Source organism: Theropithecus gelada, chromosome 4 (assembly GCF_003255815.1).
Source record: "Theropithecus gelada isolate Dixy chromosome 4, Tgel_1.0, whole genome shotgun sequence".
Lineage (NCBI taxonomy): Eukaryota > Metazoa > Chordata > Mammalia > Primates > Cercopithecidae > Theropithecus > Theropithecus gelada.
Window position 1 is genome coordinate 27,537,181 of NC_037671.1, and position 22,139 is coordinate 27,559,319.

General features: G+C 43.6%; 1 protein-coding gene across 2 annotated transcripts in view; it reads left to right on the forward strand.

Moving 5' to 3' along the window:
- ALDH5A1 (aldehyde dehydrogenase 5 family member A1) overlaps positions 1-21,632 on the forward strand; it is a 36,146-nt gene extending 14,514 nt beyond the window's left edge. For both annotated transcript variants that reach the window (XM_025381726.1, XM_025381727.1), the window contains exons 6-10: positions 4,930-5,073; positions 7,613-7,771; positions 12,736-12,905; positions 16,806-16,864; positions 18,203-21,632. In XM_025381726.1, coding sequence (XP_025237511.1) covers positions 4,930-5,073; positions 7,613-7,771; positions 12,736-12,905; positions 16,806-16,864; positions 18,203-18,408 — 738 coding nt within the window. In that variant the 3' untranslated portion in view covers positions 18,409-21,632. The remainder of the gene's footprint in view (positions 1-4,929; positions 5,074-7,612; positions 7,772-12,735; positions 12,906-16,805; positions 16,865-18,202) is intronic.
- The last annotated feature ends 507 nt before the right edge of the window (positions 21,633-22,139 follow it).

Here is a 22,139-nt window from a genome sequence, read left to right on the forward strand (position 1 = left end):
GACGAGCCTGGCCAACATGGTGAAACCCCGTCTCTACAGAAAGTACAACAGTTAACCAGGTGTGGTGGTACACACCTGTAATCCCAGGTACTCAGGTGACTGAGGCATGAGAATCACTTGAACCTGGGAGGTGGAGGTTGCAGTGAGCAGAGATTGTGCCACTGCACTCCAGACTGGGTGACAGAGCAAGACTCTGTTTCAAAAAAAAAGGTCTGTTGGTTGAATAAAGTAATATCTGACCATCCTCTGGAGATATTTTGGACAGTTCTTTATGGCATGACATAGGTTCCTGCTTGACAAAACCAAAGAAATTGGGGTAGTGAGGGTCCCATTATTTTTGCATTACTTGTTGTATGTGAAGTGGGTGAAAGTTCTCCCTTGTATTTTTTTCAATTCTGGAATGCAGGTTTCTTTCAATAATGTAAAATTAGAGATTCCAGAAACACACAATTAATGTTGAAATGGATGTTTTTGAATTGAACAGAAATTGTGTTTAGTCTAAAAGTACTTAGATAATTGACAAGGTCTTTTTCTTTGAGTTTTTTTCCCCTTAAATGATGACATGTTCTTTGCTGAACACTTAATGCGTTTGCCTGTAAGTAGATGTTTATTTATCCTTTTAAATATCCAAAAGAGGGCCAGGTGTGGTGGCTCATGCCTGTAATCCCAACACTTTGGGAGGCTGAGGTGGGCGGATCACAAGGTCAGGAGATCAAGACCATCCTGGCTAACACGGTGAAACCCTGTCTGTACTAAAAATACAAAACATTCGCTGGCGTGGTGGTGGGTGCCTGTAGTCCCAGCTACTTGGGAGGCTAAGATGGGAGAATGGCGTGAACCCGGGAGGCGGAGCTTGCAGTGAGGTGAGCTGAGATCGCGCCACTGCACTTCAGCCTAGGTGACAGAGCGAGACTCCGTCTCAAAAAAAAAGTTAAGAAATTAAAAAATAATAAATAATTTTTAAAATGTCCAAAAGAGAAAAAATCAAGGTAGAACAAAAGTTTTTGTTTATGGTGTTTCTCTTCAGATGGTGTGCTTTTTTTCTACTAGTTTACATATACATATACACATATATGTATCTGTACTCATAGTATTCATGTCCATAAACACATAACAGATAAAAAATAATATAAATCTGCCCAGGTGTGCTAGCTGACACCTGTAATCCTCACACTTTGAGAGGCCAAGGCAGGAGGATTGCTTGAGCCCAAGGAGTTCAAGACTAACCTAGACAACATGGTGAAACCCTGTCTCTACAAAAAAAAAAATTAGCTGGGCTTAGTGGCACACACCTGTAGTCCCAGCTACTTGGGAGGCTGAGGTGAGAGGATCACCTGAGCCTAGGAGGTCGAGGCTGCAGTGAGTTGTGATCATGTCACTGCACTCCAGCCTGGGCAATAAGAGTGAGACCCTGCCTCAAAAAATAATAAAAATTAAAAAGTCTAATTTCAAAGATTTTGTGCATCTGTGGTCATTTTAGAAACCATGAGAAGCATGAGGGAATAATTTAATTTTTTTTTTTTTTTTTTGAGACAGTTGCCCTGTTGCCCAGGCTGGAGTGCAGTGGCATGATCTCGGCTCACTGTAACCTCCACTTCCTGGGTTCAAGTGATTCTCGTGCCTCAGACTCTTGAGTAGCTAGGATTACAGGCATGTGCCACTACGCCTGGCTAATTTTTGTATTTTCTGTAGAGATGGGGTTTTGCCATGTTGGTCAGGCCCATCTGGAACTCCTGGCCTCAAGTGATCCTCCCTCCTTAGGGGCCTCCCAAAGTGCTGGGATTATAGGTGTGAGCCAGTGTGCCCGGCTGGAATAATGTAATTTTAATGCCTCCCAGTCATAATCACTTTTGTCATGCTATAAACTCATACTCCGGGAGTAGTGCTTTGGAATCCTACCATTCATTCATAATAGGAATGGGAATTTTTAGATCCATACACTGCTATGCCCTGATCAGTGGGTCTTACAATGCAAACTTACCTGCAGAGGGATTCAAATGTTACTACGAAGTAGTTAGAAAAAAGAGGGAAGCCTGGGAGAAAGGGTTGTACATCCTTCGTCGTTCAAGCCAGAGAAATTCCCAGGATACTGGGCGAAGGGCAGCAACTCAGTTTTCTCAGCAAACTATCCTCATCTAACAGGGCTCCAGGAAAATATCAGCCATGACCCTGCCAAGTCCAGCTTTGCTCCTCTTTACCTAGGACAGTGATGGACCTCAAGTGACTGAATGGGAAATGTGACAAATATAGCTAAAAGGATAATTAATGCATATAGCAAGCACCTCTGCTGAGCTGGTCTTCAGAGATTAGTGGCTCAGCTGCTGGTCCTGGGGTGGAGAACCTTTTCTTGTAACTGAGGCATACACAGCGAGCCTGTTCTAGGGATGCCTGCCCTGCCCTTGCTTCTTTCTAGGGGGGCCACCCCTCCCAGGACCCCACTGAGAGGACAGCAGCCAGGTTTTAAAGCACATGATACCTCGTCTCTTCCTCTGTTCAGAGAACTGAACCATGAGTGGTCATTAACTTGAGCGAAACATAAATTGTGGGCTGGCCAGTGATCTAGGACAAGTAGCCTGGCATAGAAGGGTGGGCTGGGTCAGGGCCTTTTCCTCTCGGAAGTCCCCTCTCCTTCACTAGAGAAGACAGAGAGCTGTTTGCCTTTCTGTTTCTTTCTCTCTCTTATGCCTATTAAACTTCCACTCCTAAACTCAAAAAAAAAGATAAAGAAAGAAAGGTAGGCCAGGCCAATCACATGCTGTCTTTGGAAGCTGAGGCCCTGAGGTCAGCCCATGGGAACTGGAGCTGAAAAGATTCATTAAGACATCACAGGAGTTTATGCCATACCCAGTGGCCAGGGCAAGCCGCCTGCCTGGAAAAGCAGAGACTGAGTGGGGAGAGGACACTGTCAGAGGACACAGAGCCAGCGCAGGTGGAGGGACAGACACCAGAGACAGGACCTATGCTCAAGGCCAGGTGGAGGCAAAATGGAGTGACGCAACAGTGAGAATCATTTTGCACTGAAGCAAATCCAGGAACAGTCAATGACATTTCTTAAAAATTTTACAATAAAAACATAAAAAAAAATTTTAAATGGTTATGTTGCATCCAATAAAAAATATGTATAGTCTTAAAACTTGAACTACTTTGTTGAACAGTAATGTTTCAGAGAAGATTGTTACTACCATTTGATAGCTGGAATATTAACATACGGACACATACATAGGACCCACACAGGCCCAGCTTTCCAGCCATTCTGTGTTTTTACCAAGAACCCTGTCACAAAACTCATGACCTCAGAATGTACAACACTTGGGGGGCAACGCTAGAGCCACCTTGGGCTTGTGAACACGGTCTGTTTCACTCGAACCGTCTCAAGTGTGGTCCCATCTTCCCTGCAGCCATGACTAGACAAAGACCTACTATCCGTAATTAATCATTTAAACATCCCTGAGCAGCTTCTTAGGCTATGAAATCTCTTACTGGATATTTAAACTAGAATAGCTGTATGTACCAGAAGCCTTACGATTATACATTGAGCTAGCGATTCTACATGTTCATCCTGACAGAATAATCACAGCGTTTTGTTTTGTTTTGTTTTGTTTCGTTTTGTTTGTTTTTTGAGACAGAGTCTTGCTCTGTCGCCCAGGCTGGAGTGCAGTGGCGCAATCCACAGCATTTTTTTAACAGCAAGGATGGAAACAATCTAAATGTCCAACAGATGGGGCCTGAATAAATAAATTACAGAAAAGCCATGCAGTAGAATACGATGTACGCATCTAAAGGAATGTTCTAGGCCAGGCACAGTGGCTCACACCTATAATCCCAGCACTTTGGGAGGCAGAGGCAGACAGATCACTTGAGGTCAGGAGTTTAAGACCAGCCTGGCCAACATGGCAAAACCCCATCTCTACTAAAAATACAAAAATTAGCCAAGTGTGGTGGCACATGTCTGTAATCCCAGCACTCAAGAGGCTGAGGCAGAAGAATCGCTTGAACCCAGAAGATGGAGGTTGCAGTAACTGGAGATGGCACAACTGCACTACAGCCTGGGCAACAGAGTGAGACTCCATCTCGATGATAATAATAATAAAAAATAGACAAAGTTCCAGAAACGTATGTGCTGACATACGAGGATCTTCACATTATAATGTTACATTAAAGGAGCAAGGTATAAAATGTTATGAGAATTTTAAGATAGACGTCCCAAATATGTGATTCATTAGGAAGATAAAGCAGGTTACAAAACTGTGTAATTATATAATTATACCATCCTTTTTTTTTTTTTTTTTTTAGATGTACATGTACATGAACCTGCATGGCTAAATTCTAAATGGATGTACTTTAAAATGTTATCAGTGTAAGCTATGGATTGTGGGATTCTAGGTGATTTTATTACCTTATCTCTATGATTTTTAAGCCCATCATATAATTGTTTTGGATAGATAATACGCTTACTTATATGGTTCGAAAATTAAGACAGTATTAATGTTTGCCATGACAAGTCTCACCCTCACCCCAATGCTGACTCCCTCCCTCTTTCTATAAGTAATGACTTTTTGTGTCTTGTCGTCTCAGCGTTTATTTTACTAATTTATTTATTTATTTAATTTTTGAAATGGAGTCTCACTATGTTGCCCAGGCTGGTCTAGAACCCCTGGCCTCAAGTAATCCTCCCACTTCAGCCTCCTAAAGTGCTGGGATTACAGGTGCACACTACCACACCCAGCCTCTTCCCAATGTTTCTTTATCAAATACAAGCAAATGTAAATACATATTCTCATTTCTCCCTTTTCTTATGCAAAGAGTTATCCCATGTACACCACTGTGCACCTTGCTTTTTTCACCGTCTGGTAATTTTTTTAAACAAAGGCTTATAACAATCCTGGTAGTGGATTTCTGTGCTCACAGCATTCTCTCCTCTGCTCGCAGATCCTGTTGCACCATGCAGCAAACTCTGTGAAAAGGGTCTCCATGGAGCTGGGAGGCCTTGCTCCATTTATAGTATTTGACAGTGCCAACGTGGACCAGGCTGTAGCAGGGGCCCTGGCATCTAAATTTAGGAACACTGGACAGGTGAGTCCTGAAGAGTATTTCAGGTTGTGTGTGTGTGCCTGTGTGTGTGTGTGTGTGTGTGTGTGTGTGTGTGTGTTACAAAGATCCCACCACCTCTACTGCCTTAAATCCCAGAAGGAAACTACTTTTGGGTTCCTTCCACTATTCATTCTTTATTCATTGACTCTGTCAGCAAATATTTAGTATATGCCTGACTTTTTTTTTTTTTTTTTTTTTTTTTAACCAGGGACTATACTAGACTCAGAGGGGCCCCCCCAAAATAAGTTGCAGTCCCTGGCTTCAAAGAATTTTCTGAACAGCAGATGTCCTTTAGTCAAATTGTTCTCTGTTTTCTTCTTTCCCCTACCCTTTTAATCTGGTTATTTTTATAGTTTTCTTTCATTGATCTCTTTTCTACTGAACAGATATAATCATCTCAGACACAGAACAGCCTTGAACAATTGGGGTCTCTGAGGCCAAGGGAAAGAAAGTAAGAAAATGTTGAGGAGGGTGGTGGCTGGAAAAACTCAAACCCCTGCTGCCTGCTATGACCCAGTGGGGCCTCGCTGTCCCGAGATGGAGGGAGCATCAGAGGTGCCCTGTACAGGGCACAGGCCCACGCCAGCAGTGTTTTGGAGGAGTAACGGGGCTGTCCTGGGAGACCAGAGGCCTGAGCTCATGTCTTCCTAGGAAATCCTGGAATATTTGATCTGTCAGGGACTTTCACAGTTATCAGCTCTACAAACGTTGCATTTTACAGATGAGGAAATGAAACTCTAGAAGGAAAAAGTGACTTGAGATCAGACATATTCGGGCCACAGTGTCAGATCTGCTGAGGAGCTGGGACTCTGAGCCAAGGATCCTGTCTTCCAGTTCTATCCAAGCTGCTGCCAGGATCCTGCCTTCTTAAATATTCTTAAGCATTTCATCTTAAAAGTACCATCAATATGTAATTTTAAGTGCATTCTAGAAACAGAGTAAATATCCCCGAAAGGTTATATTGTAAAAAACTATAAAATGTTGTATGATATTCTCTATCAAATAATTTTCATCCTTGCTTTGGCCTTTGGTAATTAAGTTTTTCCCTTCCACATAACCTGAATAAGCTTGGTTTGGTCAGAAATAGGTATATTTTCCTTCATAAACACAAAATGTCAATATATGTTACCATCAGTAACACTATAAGGCTACAACTTGGGGACAGGTATGGTGGCTCATAACTGTAATCCCAGCATTTTGGGAGGCCAAGGCAGGAGGATCACTTGAGCCCAGGAGTTGGAGATCAGCCTGGGCAACAGAGTGAGACTGTCTCTACATTTTTATTTTTCATTTTATTTATTTATTTATTTATTTATTTATTTATTTATTTATTTATTTATTTTGCAACAGAGTCTCACTCTGTTGCCCAGGCTGGAGTGCAGTGGCATGATGTCAGCTCACTGCAACCTCCACCTCCCGGGTTCAAGAGATTTTCTTGCCTCAGCTTCCTGAGTAGCTGGGACTACAGCTAATTTTTGTATTTTTAGTAGAGACAGGTTTCACTATGTTGACCAGGCTAGTCTCGAACTCCTGACCTTACGTGATCCACCCACGTCGGCCTCCCAAAGTGCTGGGGTTACAGGCATGAGCCACTGCGCCCAGCCAAAAAAAATTTTTAAATTAGCTGGGGCCGGGCACGGTGGCTCAAGCCTGTAATCCCAGCACTTTGGGAGGCCGAGACGGGCGGATCACGAGATCAGGAGATCAAGACCATCCTGGCTAACACGGTGAAATCCCGTCTCTACTAAAAAAATACAAAAAAACTAGCCGGGCGAAGTGGCGGGTGCCTGTAGTCCCAGCTACTCGGGAGGCTGAGGCAGGAGAATGGCATAAACCCAGGAGGCAGAGCTTGCAGTGAGCCAAGATTCGGCCACTGCACTCTAGTGTGGGCAACAGAGTGAGACTCCGTCCCAAAAAAAAAAAAAAAAAATTAGCTGGGCATGGTGGCGAGTGCTTATAGTCCCACCTACTTGGGAGGCTGAGGTACAAGAATCACTTGAGCCCTGGAGGTCAAGGCTGCAGTGAACTCACCACTACTGCACTCCAGCCTGGGCGACAGAGCGAGACCCTGTCTCGGAAAAAGAAAAGACTATAAGTTGGTGTTGGTCCACATTCCTCTTAGCCTCTGCTGAGGCTGCAGCATCACAGTCTCCCAGGAGAACTGCAGATTCTTTTCCCACCCCCCGGGGAAACAAAATAAACAAAGGCATTTGAAAAAAACACGGATTGGGTGGCTTTTTTTTTTTCTTTTTTTGGTCTACAGGTACTTATTGCCAACTAATCACTGATGCATAGCAGCTGTGTAGCATAGCCGCTGTGGAGGGAATTGGAGGGGAACATGCGCTGACTCAGTGCTTTTATCTTTGGGGCCAAGCCCACGTGAGGAGGAAAATGGCAGGTTGAACACATGGCAGCCACCGAGGGAAGTGTTTTCACAGAGAGGCGGTAGCAGCCACACATTCACTGGTCAGGTCTGCAGCTTCTGACAGACTGTGTGGGTTTGTTTTTGTCTCCTGTCCAGACTTGTGTTTGCTCAAACCGATTCTTGGTGCAAAGGGGCATCCACGATGCCTTTGTGAAGGCATTTGCTGAGGCCATGAAGAAGAACCTGCACGTAGGTAATGGATTTGAGGAAGGAACTACTCAGGGCCCATTGATTAATGAAAAAGCAGTAGAAAAGGTAAGTATATTATATTACTTGTGAAAGTAAATTTCATGGTTTCCATATCAAAAGCTTAATCAGCAAAAACACTTTGGCTGGGAGGTGGAGATAGAAAGGGATTGGTTGACAGAATATTAGAGCTAGACAGAAGGAATGAGCTCTGGTGTTCTATAGCACTGTAGGGTGACTGTAATTAGCAACAATGTCTTGTATATTTTCAAATAGCTATTATTCGAAGAGTGGATCTTGAACGTTCCCAGTACAGAGAAATGATTGATGTTTGAGGTGACAGATGTGCTAACTACCCTGATTAGAGTATAGAGTATGAGAGATCTACATCTATACATGGAATAGAATGGAATTTTCAACTATGTTTTCACACAAAAGCCACAAAGGTTAAAATAAAAAATTAATAATAGCTAAAAAAAATTATGTTAAAAGGCAAAAAAAAAAAATGAAAACAAAAAAGTCATTTTGGTAAAGTGCCCGGCAAGCCTATTTTGTAAACAATGAGAAACCTGAGAAAAGTGAATTCTGCCTACCAGTTACATGAATCGGGGGGGCGTCATCTGCTCATGAGCTGCTCTAGCCCTGCCATTGCACCAAGTCCCCATGCGTTCTGTCGCTGTAGGTCTTTACTGCCCTCCCTAAATTTTGTTATAGTGATGACAATTCTGCCCCTCACTGCCTCAGCAATTAGGATCTCGAGACAAAGTTCGTTCCTCTGTTGGAACACCTATGGAATGGAAGACTGGCTTTGTTTGCAGATGGTTTGCATTTCAGCTGTAATCCTGACGTTGTCCTGTTCTTTCTTCTCTTGATGACAAAATCCCTGTCGAGAACAGTCCTTGATGAAACTATCCTAGCCAGGGGTGCAGAATCACAGATGCCATGTTCAGGATTTAGAGACAGTGAAGGGAAACTGCTTTTAGGAAAGATTTGTTTGTTTAAAAAAATGTTATAATCCATACTACTAGCTCTATGAAACTTCTCTCCTTATTCTGCTGTTTAAAAAAATTCATTTTGGAGTCACAAGGAAGTTTCTTGTAGTATCAAACATCTAGTCTTTTTTTTTTTTTTTTTTTTTTTGAGATGGAGTCTCACTCTGTTGCCCAGGCTAGAGTACGGTGGTGCAGTCTTGACTCAGTGCACCTCTGCCCCACTGGGTTCGATCAATTCTCCTGCCCCAGTCTCCCGAGTAACTGGGATTACAGGCACCCGCCACCACGTCTGGCTAATTTTTGTATTTTTAGTAGAGCCGGGGTTTTACCACGTTGGCCAGGCTGCTCTCAAACTCCTGACCTCAGGTGATCCACCTGCCTCGGCCCCCCAAAGTGCTGGGATTACAGGCGTGAGCCACCGCACCTGCCCAGAAATGGTTTTAATGGAATATTTCAAATCAGGAAGACAATAGAGGCTGAAGACTGTGTGTGGGAAAGAAGGGAGGAGAGATGGCCAGAGGGAGACACACAGTGGAGGCACAGCCAGCCCCTGGGTGCAACTGAAGAACCAGAAGCAAGTGAGAGCCAAGTCAGTACTCATCATGGGAAGCACAGCCCGACCAATGTTCCTCAACCTCCTCAGAGCCTGAGAGCCAAGCCCTGACTCCATGGCTGCCCCCACCCCGTGGGCAGTCAACTCAGCTGAACCCACCTCCATTGCCTTGGGAAACCCAGGGAAGCATCGAGGTTTGACCGAGCTCTGATAAATTTCTAGTTACTGTCTTGGGATTACTCTAGATAAAGAAAATACATTAAAATTTACATTGGAACCACCTGCATTTTAGAGGTGACTTCGGACCTTGGGGAAAAACCAGGGGTATTCACTTGTCAAGTGAAGGCAGTTTGGGTCTAGGTCAGCTATGGTTCAAGTCCTAGAGTGGTGGTCCTTAACTCACACCTATGCCTTTATCAACTACAGTTGCCTGGGACCCATCGAAGAAGACTGAGTGTTAATTTATGTGTAGTAGGCCTAGACATTGGCATTTTCTAAGTGCCCCAGGATGATGCTAGTTTGCAGCCAGGTTGGGAAACCACTCTGTCTTAGAGATTTTTTCCCCAAAGGGAAGACACACATTGTCCTCCAGATGGTGCTGTATGCCAGGACTTCAGACAAACAAACCCCAAAATTTCTTTTTCGCTGGAGAGAAATTTGGTGGAAACCACCTTGTTTAAAAACAATTCAGTGTTGGCTTTAGTGTACATACTGTCACAGAGTGGGTTCCAGGAAAAAAACACTGCACCTCACATTAATATGACAAGAAAAGGGCAGAGCAGATTATACTTGGGGATCAAGGGGGTAGACCCCTGTTAAGTAGAATTATTTTTAAAATATAAAATTCATAGAAAGTAAGTCATCCTAGCCAATGGGGATTAGTTGCAGGTGATGCACTATGAGAGCATTGCAGCGGGGGCATGGATTTTCGAAGACAGAATACATTCACACCTGTATTTACCTTCCTGAAACTCTATAGAAAATTCAGCTGAGGGCCAGGTGTGGTGGCTCATGCCTATAATCCCAGCATTTGGGAAGCTGAAGTGGTGGGTCACTTAAGGTCAGGAGTTTGAGACCAGCCTGACCATCTCTACAAAAAAAAAAAAAAAAAAAAAATTAGCCAGGCATGGTGGCAAGCACCTGTTGTCCCAGCTACTCAGGAGGCTGAGGCAAGACAATCTCTTGAACCCAGGAGGCGGAGGTTACAGTGAGCTGAGATCGCACCAGTGCACCCAGCCTGAGCAACAAAGTGAGACTGTCTCAGAAACAAAAGCAAAACAGAAAATTCAGGTGAAAAATGGAAGGGAAAACAATGCCAGTGAACCAAAGATTGTAATGAACTTCTGGAACTCAAAAGGGATTGTGTTAACAGAAGTCATAATAGATGGATCTACCCAGGGGAACCCTGCAGAGGAAATTGATGCCATTTTAAATGACAGAGCCTTTCTAGAATTGGTGGCTGTAGAAAGTAGGAATAGGAAGAGGGGAGGAGATGAAGCTGGTTGATTCTACTTTTGCACAATTTTCTGGGTCATTCCCACCATCTCTCCCCACCACGACCACCACCAAGACACACAAGACAGCAGAGACATTTGTTCTGGGCAGGACAGTTTTTCTGAAGAAATATAGTAGGTATCTAGGCGGACTACAGCTTCAAGAACGAGGCTAGGTACATCAGGGTAGGGCTTTCCCGACTTTGCCTTTTGGGGAAGGGAGCTGCCCTTATGTGAAGCCTGCACGTTAGAATAAACCCAAGCTTAAAACAGCAAACACCACTCATGCCACACATCCCCAAATTGATCAACCCAGTCCTTGTGTGTGTGTGTCCCCCAAACACACTGCTGGAGCTGAGAAGCAGCCGACCAGGTTAGTTTCGACAACTCAGTCCTTCATTCAGAAAGATGAACAACCAAGGATCATGATGGGGAAACCATCAGCACATAAGAGGAAAGGTCAGGAAAAACAAACAGAACAGTCCCTGAAGGCAGCAGATAAATTAGGGAACTAGAAGGAAATTTTCTAAGAATCTCATAGTGTCCTGCAAGAGTTTTGAGAAGATAGTGCATCTGTAAACTGCTAATAAGAAATATGTTCTAGGAAATGAAGCAATGAAAACAAGAGTCTGTAGAAATTACATACATGCCTGTCACAAGCTTCAGTAGCTGAAGGTAGACGATAAAATTTAGGATATCTTATGGAGTTTAAAGCAAACAATAGAGAGGCAAAAAATATAATAGAAATGCCAAAAAAAAAAAAAAATCAGAACTAATCTGAACTCCTACTAATACCTGTCCAGTAGTAGGAGTTCTAGAATGAAATAATTGGGAAGTTGGAGGAAGTGACATTACCAAGTCAATAATAGATGGAAACTTCGCAGAGTTAGGGGAAAATAATTATTCTGCAGATTGAAAGATTTCACTGATTACCAAGTAGGATGAATGAAAAATACATATATATATAGCACTAAAATTTTAGAATATCAGAGCATAGGAAATCCTAGGAGATTTCGGAGAGGAAAAGGCTATCAAGAGGAAAAAGGGTGAGAACCATTTTTGGCTCAAACTTCCTCAACAACACTAGAAGTGGAGAAGTGCACTCAAAGTTCTGAAGTAAAGTTATTTTGTATCAGAATTCTGTACTCAAGCAAATTATCAATCAGGTGGAGTACAAAACACCAGAAACGTGGTGTATGAAAATTCAGAAACTAGACTACATCCAGGGCATCTGTTTTAAAACAACTACTTGGCCAGGCCTGGTGACTCACTCCTGTAATCCCAGCAGTTTGGGAGGCCAAGGTGGGTGGATCACGAGGTCAGGAGTTTGAGATCAGCCTGGCCAAGATGGTGAAACCCTGTCTCTTCTAAAAATACAAAAATTGGCTGGGCAAAAATTTCCTTCCAGTTCCCTAATTTATCTGCGGTGGCAGGTGCCTATAATCCTAGCTACTCGGGAGGCTGAGGCAGGAGAATCACTTGAACCTGGGAGGCAGAGGTTGCAGTGAGCTGAGATCACGAAACTGCACTCCAGCCTGGGTGACGGAGCAAGACTCCATATCAATCAATAAACAAACAAACAAACAAACAAACTACTTGAGGAGAATGTGTATATCAGAAAGCAACAAAAACTCAGTTCAGGAAAGAGGACAACATGGGATCCAAGAAGCTGGAAATAACCTCAGAACGTAATGAAAGCAAACGCCAGCAAACAGCTGAGCCACAGGCCTAGACAGAAGTGAAGATATATTAGACCATTCAACAAATAGGAAGATCAAACAGCTAGAAGATATCAAAGAGCAAGGATGAAGGTGGCACTCTTGCTTCTGAATCTGTGCAAATGTGGTTCCTTCTACAAAAGGAAACCAGCATACTTTATTGTTAACCTATATTTTTAAAAAAGATAACAGATAGAAGTAGTTAAAGTTTTCTGCAGTTTAAACATTCTGAAAGATTGTATCATGTAGAAAGCTTTTTTCCTTCCTCATCATGCAGGTGGAGAAACAGGTGAATGATGCCGTTTCTAAAGGTGCCACCATTGTGACAGGCGGAAAACGACACCATCTTGGAAAAAATTTCTTTGAGCCCACCCTGCTGAGCAATGTCACCCAGGACATGCTGTGCACTCATGAAGAGACTTTTGGTCCTCTGGCACCAGTTATCAAGTAAGATTCTCCAGCCAGCGGGGAGATGGGAGGAAGAATAGAAGAGAATGGGAAACCCTGAAAGAGATTCCTGGGCTGCTTTGAGGGCTGGCCAGGAGGCAGACAGTTTTATTGAGTCCATTGAAGAGCAGAGTGCAATTTATGTTTTTTTAAAAAACTCATAACTTATTTGGACCACAAAATTTATTAAATTCTCTTTTTTTTTTTTTTTTTGAGATAGAGTTTCACTCTGTTGCCCAGGCTGCAGTGCAATGGTGTGATCTTGGCTCACTGCAACCTCTGCCTCCTTGGTTCAAGCAATTCTCCTGCCTCAGCCTCTAGAGTAGCTAGGACTATAGGCACCCGCCACCATACCAGGCTAATTTTTTGTATTTTTAGTAGAGACAGGATTTCACCATGTTGGCCAGGCTGGTCTCGAAAATCCTGACCTCAGGTAATCCTCCCGCCTCTGCCTCCCAAAGTGCTGGGATTACAGGTGTGAGCCACTGCACCTGGCCTCAAATTCTGGCCTCAAATTCTTTAATTTTCTTTTTCTTTCTGCTGAAGTCATTTTTCTTCTTTTTTTTTTTTTTTGAGACGGAGTCTTGCTCTGTCACCCAGGCTGGACTGCAGTGGCATGATCTCAGCGATTCTCATGCTTCAGCCTCCCAAGTAGCTGGGACTCCAGGCACACACCACCACGCCTGGCTAATTTTTTGTAATGTAGTGGAGATGGCGTTTCACCATGTTGGCCAGGCTGGTGTTGAATCCTGACCTCAAATGATCCACCCGCCTCGGCCTCTGAAAGTGTGGGATTACAGGCATGAACCTACTGTGCCCAGACCTGAACTCGTTTTTCTCCTTAATATATTACACCTCAAAGGATTCTTTTATTGGCGTCCATAGGAAATGAACTTTCTGTGCCCTTTCGTGGTCTTTTATCTCTCATTCACAAGTAGATAGTCATTTACCTGGATAAAATTCTAGGTTCAACCCTTTGGAGATATTAATCTTTTACGTACTTTTTTTTTTTTTTTTTTTTTGAGATGGAGTCTAACTCTGTCATCTAGGCTGAGTACAGTGGCGCAATCTTGGCTCACTGCAACCTCCACCTCCTGGGTTCAAGCAATTCTCTTGCCTCAGCCTCCTGAGTAGCTGGGACTACAGGCATACGCCACCACACCCGGCTAATTTTTATATTTTTAGTAGAGAAAGGGTTTCACCATGTTGGCCAGGCTGGCCTCGAACTCCTGGCCTCAAATGATCCAACTGCCTCAGCCTCCCAAAGTGCCGGGATTACAGGTGTGAGTCACCATGCCTGGCCTCTATCTACTTTTATCCAGGGTTGTTGCCAAGAAATCTGATTCTTGCTTCTTTGAAAGGCATCTAGTTTTTCTCTTTAGAAACGTTTAGAATTTCTCTAGATCTTTGATGTTCTTAAATTTTACTATCTGGTGTGGCACACAGTGAGGTTTTTCAGTTGAGGTCCGAATATCTTTATTATGGTTTTTTGTTTTGGCTTGGTTTTTTTGTTTGTTTGTTTGTTTTTAGATGGAGTCTCGCTCTCTCACCCAAGCTGGTGTGCAATGGTGCAATCCCAGCTCAGTGTAACCTCTGCTTCCTGGGTTCAAGTGATTCTCCTGTCTCAGCCTCCTGAGTGGCTGGGATTACAGGCGCCCACCACCAGGCCCTGCTAATTTTCATGTTTTTAGTAGAGACGGGGTTTCACCATGTTGGCCAGGATGGTCTCAAACTCCTGACCTCACGTGATCCACCCGCCTCAGCATCCCAAAGGGCTGGGATTACAGGCATGAACCACCGTGCCTGGCTCATTAATATCTAACAGGTTTGTTTAGGCCTGGGAAATTTGGGGTCATTATTTCTCCAGATATTCTTCTCCCTTTCATGTATCCTTTTCTAGCTTTCCAAGAAGTCTATTATTGTGATACTTCTACTTCTGTGCCCTATTTATCTTATCTCTTCATTCCTGGTGCCTTCTGCGAGTCCCTCCCCTCATGTGCCAGCATATTACTGCATTCTTGAGATACACTCATTCTGGCTTCCACCCCACCCACCAAGATCTTTATCTCAACAATTGTTTTTGCCATCCCTGATATCTCCAGTGGGTTCCTCCCCATGACTGATTCTTCCTGCTTCATTAATCTCCCTTACTTTGCTGTGGCTATTTATCCTTTTTAAAAAAAATTTTTATTCTCTTCCACCACAGGTTGTGCTGTTTTATCTTCTTAGTCTTGGAGCTCCTCAGATGTCTTGTAATTTTCCCTGTGATCTTTAACTCCTTGCACCATTGGCAGCATTGGCTTATAATATCTCCCGTGGGTTGTGGTAAAAAGCTCAGGCCTTGGTTTGTGCTCCTTCTCATACATTTGGAGGGCAAAGGGTTGAGCCTCGCGGAGGGCGCCTCTAGTGTTGAAATCCAGTCTCGGTGCCACTTCCCCACCCCAAGCATCCTTTCCCCTGGGGTATTTTGCAGTTCCCTCTGTTGGAATAGGTTGGGGAGAAGAGGGTGCTGGTGTTGCCGCTGCCTGCACTTGTTTCCCACGGCCGGTGTACCTGCTGGGCACGAGCCCTGGCTCACTGCCCCAAGCCAGCCCTGCCGCTTTTCTACCTGTAGCAATGTCCCATTGATCCAGGGACCCAGGTTTGTAGGCAGGATCACCTGGAACTCACAGGGGTGGAGGGAGATGCACAGCCCTGCCCTTGCCCCGCCCACCCCTGCATGGGTGGTCTCGAGCTCACTCTCACTTGAGGCCATCATTCTCCCCCAGGATCCAACCAATTTATTGGTCTCTAGAAATGTCTTGCATTTTTTGGTGCTAGTTGCCGATTGAGATTTTGTTGTTATTGTTGTTGGTTTTGACTATGATTCACTTTCTTTCTCCTCTGGTATGCCCAGCTTTGGGTTCACAGAGACAGCTGGCAGTTGGTGCTGTCTGTACCATCTTATCCAGGACCAGAAATCTTTCTTCTTATGTACTTCACTGGCCTTGTTACATCTTGCTTATGAAGTTTATTTTTATTCCACTATTGGGGAAATGGACCACTTGAAGAACATCCATCTTCCTTGTTTTAATAAAAACTTTTTACATGAAATGTGAACTGGACATTTTCACAGGAAATCAAAGGGAGGCATTGGTTGGGAATGCAGTTTGGAGTTGACTACGGTGTAGCTCTAGACTTTGCTACTTCATACCTGTGTACCTTTGGACAAGTTGACTTTTCTGAGCTGGCTCTGCCTAGTCCCCCTTTACAAGCCCTGCAGAAAGACAGCTGGTTCCAACCGCTGGTAGATCTCTGAATTTAGAAATTGGGGTGCTTAGAACTTTTTGCCCCAGTTACAATTCTGGAACAACAGAAAAATACCACTGACATCTTATTCCTGAAATACAATTTTAAAGAGATGGCCTGGGCTTTGGTGCATTCCTTCATTTCAGAGAGGAGGAGACTCCAAGCATCATGCCATTGTTAAGCAGTGGTGGAGAACACATTAGAACCTGGCCCCAACCCCTTCTGAACGTTTTCTTTCTGCTACATCAGGCTGGCTTCTAAAGTAGTTGTTATTAGTGTTATATATTCTCAGTGGGTACCAAGAACAGTAATCCTTTTTTTTAAGGAATTTCGTTTGATGTTCTGGATATGCCACAGTTCCCTACATGTTGGCCTGCTTTTTTCTTGTTCTCTTAGGAAAGATGAAGCCAGTATTGATTTGAGCATGCTAGCCTTGATCGCTGAGTTATCTCGGGTAATGGTGCTGCTTTCTTCTGCAATCTGTTCTTGGATCTCTTTGCAAAACTCTGATTTACTCCTTGTGATTATTTGGGAAACAAATCAGAAGAAAAGAAAACTGGTTTCCTTTCCTCTCCCCCTTACGTATTTTATGACCTATCTTACCTCTGGCAGGTTCGATACAGAGGAGGAGGCTATAGCAATCGCTAACGCCACTGACGTTGGGTTAGCAGGTAGGTGTTTGTCCTTATTCAATACCAGTCATAATCATTTTTCTCCAGCTCATGCCAGGTTTACCTTTTAAACATCACCCTGGGTTATGAGACAGAAACTTCAATGAGGTATGTGTTTTGTTTCTTTCCAAGTGGCGGAATGGATTTGGATTTGTGCAAGGACATGTTCTTTCGCCTTGTCCCCATGATACACATTTGGGAGCTCTCTAATTACAGCTGTGGCGCAGGGAGAGCTGCAGGCAGAAGAGAAGGTGCACATTATTCTGCTTTTCTAGGTGGAGAACTGCACACATCTCAAAGTCCCACGTTCTCAGAGGCTTAACCCCCAGAAATTCCAAGTGATTTTTTCTTCACTTTTGCCTGGCTCCTGTAAGCCTGAACAGAAGAGGAAGGGCATCAGCAAGGAGCGTCAGGGACAATGAAAGGAGTGAAGATGGTGCGTGCAGAGGTGCCTCACTGATGGCTACCATTCCTTTAGTTTGGAGATGGTCCAGGTGACCACCGTATGTACTCTATAACCCTGAGAAAATTATGTAATAGCATCCACAGCAAATGAACTACTGCAGAAGATACAAAGACATATAAGATACCACTATAACTGTATAGAAGCTTCCCCTCTAGCTGTAAGAGAACTATTTATATGAAGAGGAATGATAAGCATGCTATGGGGTCCCTTAGAGTTATCATAAAGCTGGAGTAAGATGTGTGCATGAGGACTTTTATAACACTGAGTTCACCATTTGTCTCTTCCTTCTCGATGGGGTGTTGGTGGAGGAAGACGTACCCTGAACTAGGTCATAAATGATGGACAGAATTCTGGTTGTGCAGAAATTGGAGGAGAGAGATGCTGAGCAGAGGGTACCAAGGGAGTTCAGAAACAAAGTAAGAAAGGGTGAGGAGAATTTGACTGACAGGTTTGGAGAGGATGGTTGGTGATTGGAGTAATGGAAGGTGAAGCCAGAAATGTTGACTGAAACTACTTGGGGGGAAGAGGGTGTTGAATACCCACTAAGGATTTTAACCTTATTTTACAATCAGGAGTAATCAAAAGGCTTGGGCAAAAGTGTCATGTGGAAATCTAACAGGTGTGCAGGGTGGGTTGAATAGTAGAAAACAGGAAGAGGGTCTCGATAGGAGATAGTGAGAGTAGACTTGAAGCAAGAGGTGATTTTCAAAGGTTTTGAGATGAAAAAGTGGACAAGACCAACCTGGGACTTTATGTGGGAGCAGGGAAGACTCCAGGCCCAAGTGACTGGACAAAAAGTCATCAGTGGTGCCCTCATCTTTAGACATGATGTCTTTAATGACTTGTCTAAATGCCTTTTATCCCTGTGACAGGTTATTTTTACTCTCAAGACCCAGCCCAGATCTGGAGAGTGGCAGAGCAGCTGGAAGTGGGCATGGTTGGCGTCAACGAAGGATTGATTTCCTCCGTGGAGTGCCCTTTTGGTGGAGTGAAGCAGTCTGGCCTTGGGCGAGAGGGGTCCAAGTATGGCATTGATGAGTATCTGGAACTCAAGTATGTGTGTTATGGGGGCTTGTAGGATTCTTTGGTTCTTTAAAAAAAGTTAAAAGGAGACTTACCTACATATATAGGTACATGCCATCCATTATTTTAAATAAACTAATAGGTTTTCAGAATTGTGAATTTTTCAAAACTCATCCAGTCCTCGTAATCTTAAACAGATGCAAATCCTACCCCTGCCCTTAACCTAACTAGGGACCAATATATGCCACATGCCTGTGACTGCAGACTCCCGGAGAACCAGCACTGGGTTTACAGAATGAGGCCCTGGCTCCCCACCACAGCCCCGACTGCCTCAGAGCAGGCACAGCACGAGGCAGGCCCAGCCCCTTGGGCTGTCACAAAGACTTGATCACTGCCCAGGCAGTGACACAACCATCCCCAACGTCGCTACAGAACATGGGCCCAGAGCACCTTGAAGGAGACCCTTGACTGTGACTGGCAGGCAGGTGAGGGGCACAGCACCCCTCCCCAGCACCTGCCAGCTCGGCACTGAAGGCACCGAATGTGCTTCTAGAGGTGTTGCGGCAGAGGTTTGAGTGAACCCTCTTTCAAAAACAATAAATAGCACAGAATTGTCTGTGCTTCTGTGAGGCATGAAGAAGCACCTCTTCCTATTCCTGAACCATTTTTTAATTGACATCTTTATTGTCCTAAATTTACCGCTTAAAGAATTCTATTTTCATTTCTGTCCTGTTCACCACTTTGTTTCGTTTCCTTGAGGAAATGAGCTGAAGTGTAAAGCAAAGAATAGCAGAAGCAGCTTCGTAGGATGGAAGGCACGCAGTGGCGTGGCCTGGCTCCTTTCCCAAGTGGCCTTGTTGCCTTGTTGCCCTGGGTGTGTGTTGAGCACCTCCCATCCCATGCATACAGTGGAGATTCCATACAGGCCTTACTTAGCTCCCTGCGATATTGTGAGCCAGAGAGAAAGTAAAAGCACTTCACAAAAAAATGAAAATTCTAAGGACATACAAGAGCCACTGTTACGAGCAGCACTGCCCAGCCCTTCCTTGCCTACTGTCAGTGGCTTTGCCAAGATGGGAGGAGGCCAATGCCAACTTGCCCACCCACCTGAGCCTGAGTAAGTGGCTATCACCTGCAGCCTGTTCTTTCTGTCCTAGTGTGGTGCTGCTTCCTTACCTCCAAAAGAGCAAAAGCACTTTCACCACAGTCAGCCCAAAAGGGAAAGAATTTCTGTAATTGCCAATCCACTTTGTAGAAGAGGCATGAGCCCTTGAATTTCAGGCACCTTTTATCTAATAAGAGTTTTTATAGCTCATCATTCAAATAACACACACAAAAAAAGCCCCTATGATGGGCATTGCCTCTCACTTTGAAAGAAAGACTCTGTAATCTTAAACAGATGCAAATCCAATTAGGCGGCCAAGTAGGTGGAGATGAAGCGCCTTCCTTTCCCCATCTCTCTCTGTGTAGACTCCACTTACATCTTGTGGTTATTCTGGGTTGTGGAAGGAAAATGTGAATGAAAGTAATGCTAGATGCAATTCCTCCTGAACCCCACCTAGGATTTAACATCCCTCATTGAGCCACTGGGAAGCTATGGTTGAGTAACTAAAGGTCTGGCAAGTCTCTGTGCACACAGGAAACTGCCTAGCATCTGGCCTGGGGTGTACTAGCCACATCCCCAAGGTCTCAAGGAGAAGGAAGAGCTGAAATTCTTCCTAGTGACACTGCCCTGGCCCTGTCAAGGATCACATACTCAGCATTTTGGCAGTTAATGTCTGCTCTTTATTTGTATAGTTTTTAGGTGGTTTTATATAACATTTTAATTACTTATGATTTAGATATATCCATTCTTTTTCTATTAAGAATATAAATGCTCCAACATTATTTTTTATAACTGGATTACCAATGCTGAGAAGTGTGCAGGAATACTTCTAAATAAATTTTTAACATTGTAAGCCAGTAGATTCTTTGGCTGGGTGGCACGTTTTGAGTCTTCTTGCATATTTGGCTCATGGGTTCATAAATTGAGGCCAGAGACTCATTGTATATCCTTGATCGATTTTCTAATTAAAGGAAATAGCTTATTGTTTAGTAAAATGGTCATTGGTTGTGGGAAGAAAGAGAAGTGTTTTTAACTGAACATTTTTGTTTTTAAATAAAGTAGCCATATGTAATGGGATTTTAAAAATATATACATTTTACAACACAGAGTAGAAAAGGACCATTAGATCAGGGGTTGGCAAACTATGGCCCACGAACCAAACCTGGCCTGGCACCTGTTTTTATATAACCCGTGAACTAGGAATGGTTTATATGTTTTCAAACGATTGGGCAGAAAATCAAAAGAAGAACAATATTTCATGGCACCTGAAAATTCTATGAAATTCAGATTTCAGTGTCCATAAATAAAATGTTATTAGAGCATAGCCACACCCATTCATTTATGATATGGTCTGGGACTGCTTTCTTGGCAGAGTTGAAGAGTCGGGACAGGGACAGTATAGCCTGCAAAATTTTAGGCTATTTTATAGCCTAAAGTATTTACTACTTGTCTCCTTAAAGAAAAAGTTTGCCAGCTCCTGATCTAGACCAAGAGGGAGATATTGACATTACTTGCATTTATCAGGCATTATTGCATTTTACTGAACACCTCCTGTGAAGAAAGTACTTTTCCAGCATTGCTACCATGAGTTCTCAGCAGGAACTTCCCAGCGATGATAATGTAGATGAAATTAGGCATATGACAAGATTCTATTGGCCTTGAAAAAACGGTTCTCCTTGAACTTCCTCCAGCTATGCAGGGATTCTCATTAAAGAGCTGATCTGCATCTGTTCATGCATTTTAGTAGCTTTTAAATATGATTTTATGTGAAGTGCCATTTCTTTATTCTACTAAAGAAACACAGCAGAAATAAAGATCAGAAGCAAATGTAAGCAAATCTGTTTTATTGTTAACTTCAATTAGGAACTTGAAATTGTGCCACATGACTTTTTCCTCTAAAAACTGGATCCTAGTGTTTTAATTACCTATGTGCAGCTATTTTAAATAGCATTTTACTTGAATGATATTTATGTTGTCATTGTTTCATGGTATACTTTGTGGGATAAAACTTGGGTATGAGTGTGCTAAGGAATTTATAAAGTTTTGCTTTTTTAAAACGTGGACATAACTCGTTTTTCTAGTTTTTGACAATTGTGTGTTTCAGTGTCTAGTCTGCAGACAGAGCTGTGTGTGCGATTAATAAATGCTGAATGAACAAAATTTCCTCTCCCTGTGTTAAGGTGTCTGGTTGTGCTTTTTCCCCCCTGCTTGGTGATCTTTTGAGTTTTTATTGGATGATATTAGACCAGTTCGCATTTGTGTAAATAGCACTCCCTCCCCAGAGAGCCGTAATCAGTGAGTGTCTTGGGGCAGGAGCCAGCATGTGAAATGATGTACCCTAGAACCCAGAGAAGGGCTTGTCCATGGTACGTGCTCATAGAATGTTTGCTAAGCTGAACTGAGAATTTACCTGGTTTGCAGGAGTGGCGGTCACAGAAAGAGGTATGGGCTAGCCGTCACACATTGGCCTCCCTCTCTCTCCTACACGCCCACTGATATGATTTCCTGGGCTCAAACAAGCTGCTCACCTCTGCCTCCCGAGTAGCTGGGACCACAGGCACGTGCCACCACACCCAGTTAATTTTTCTTTCATTTTTTGAAAGTTAGGGTCTCACTGTATTGCCCAGACTGGTCTCAAACTCCTGGGTTCAAGCCACCCTCCCGCCTCAGCCTCCCAAAAT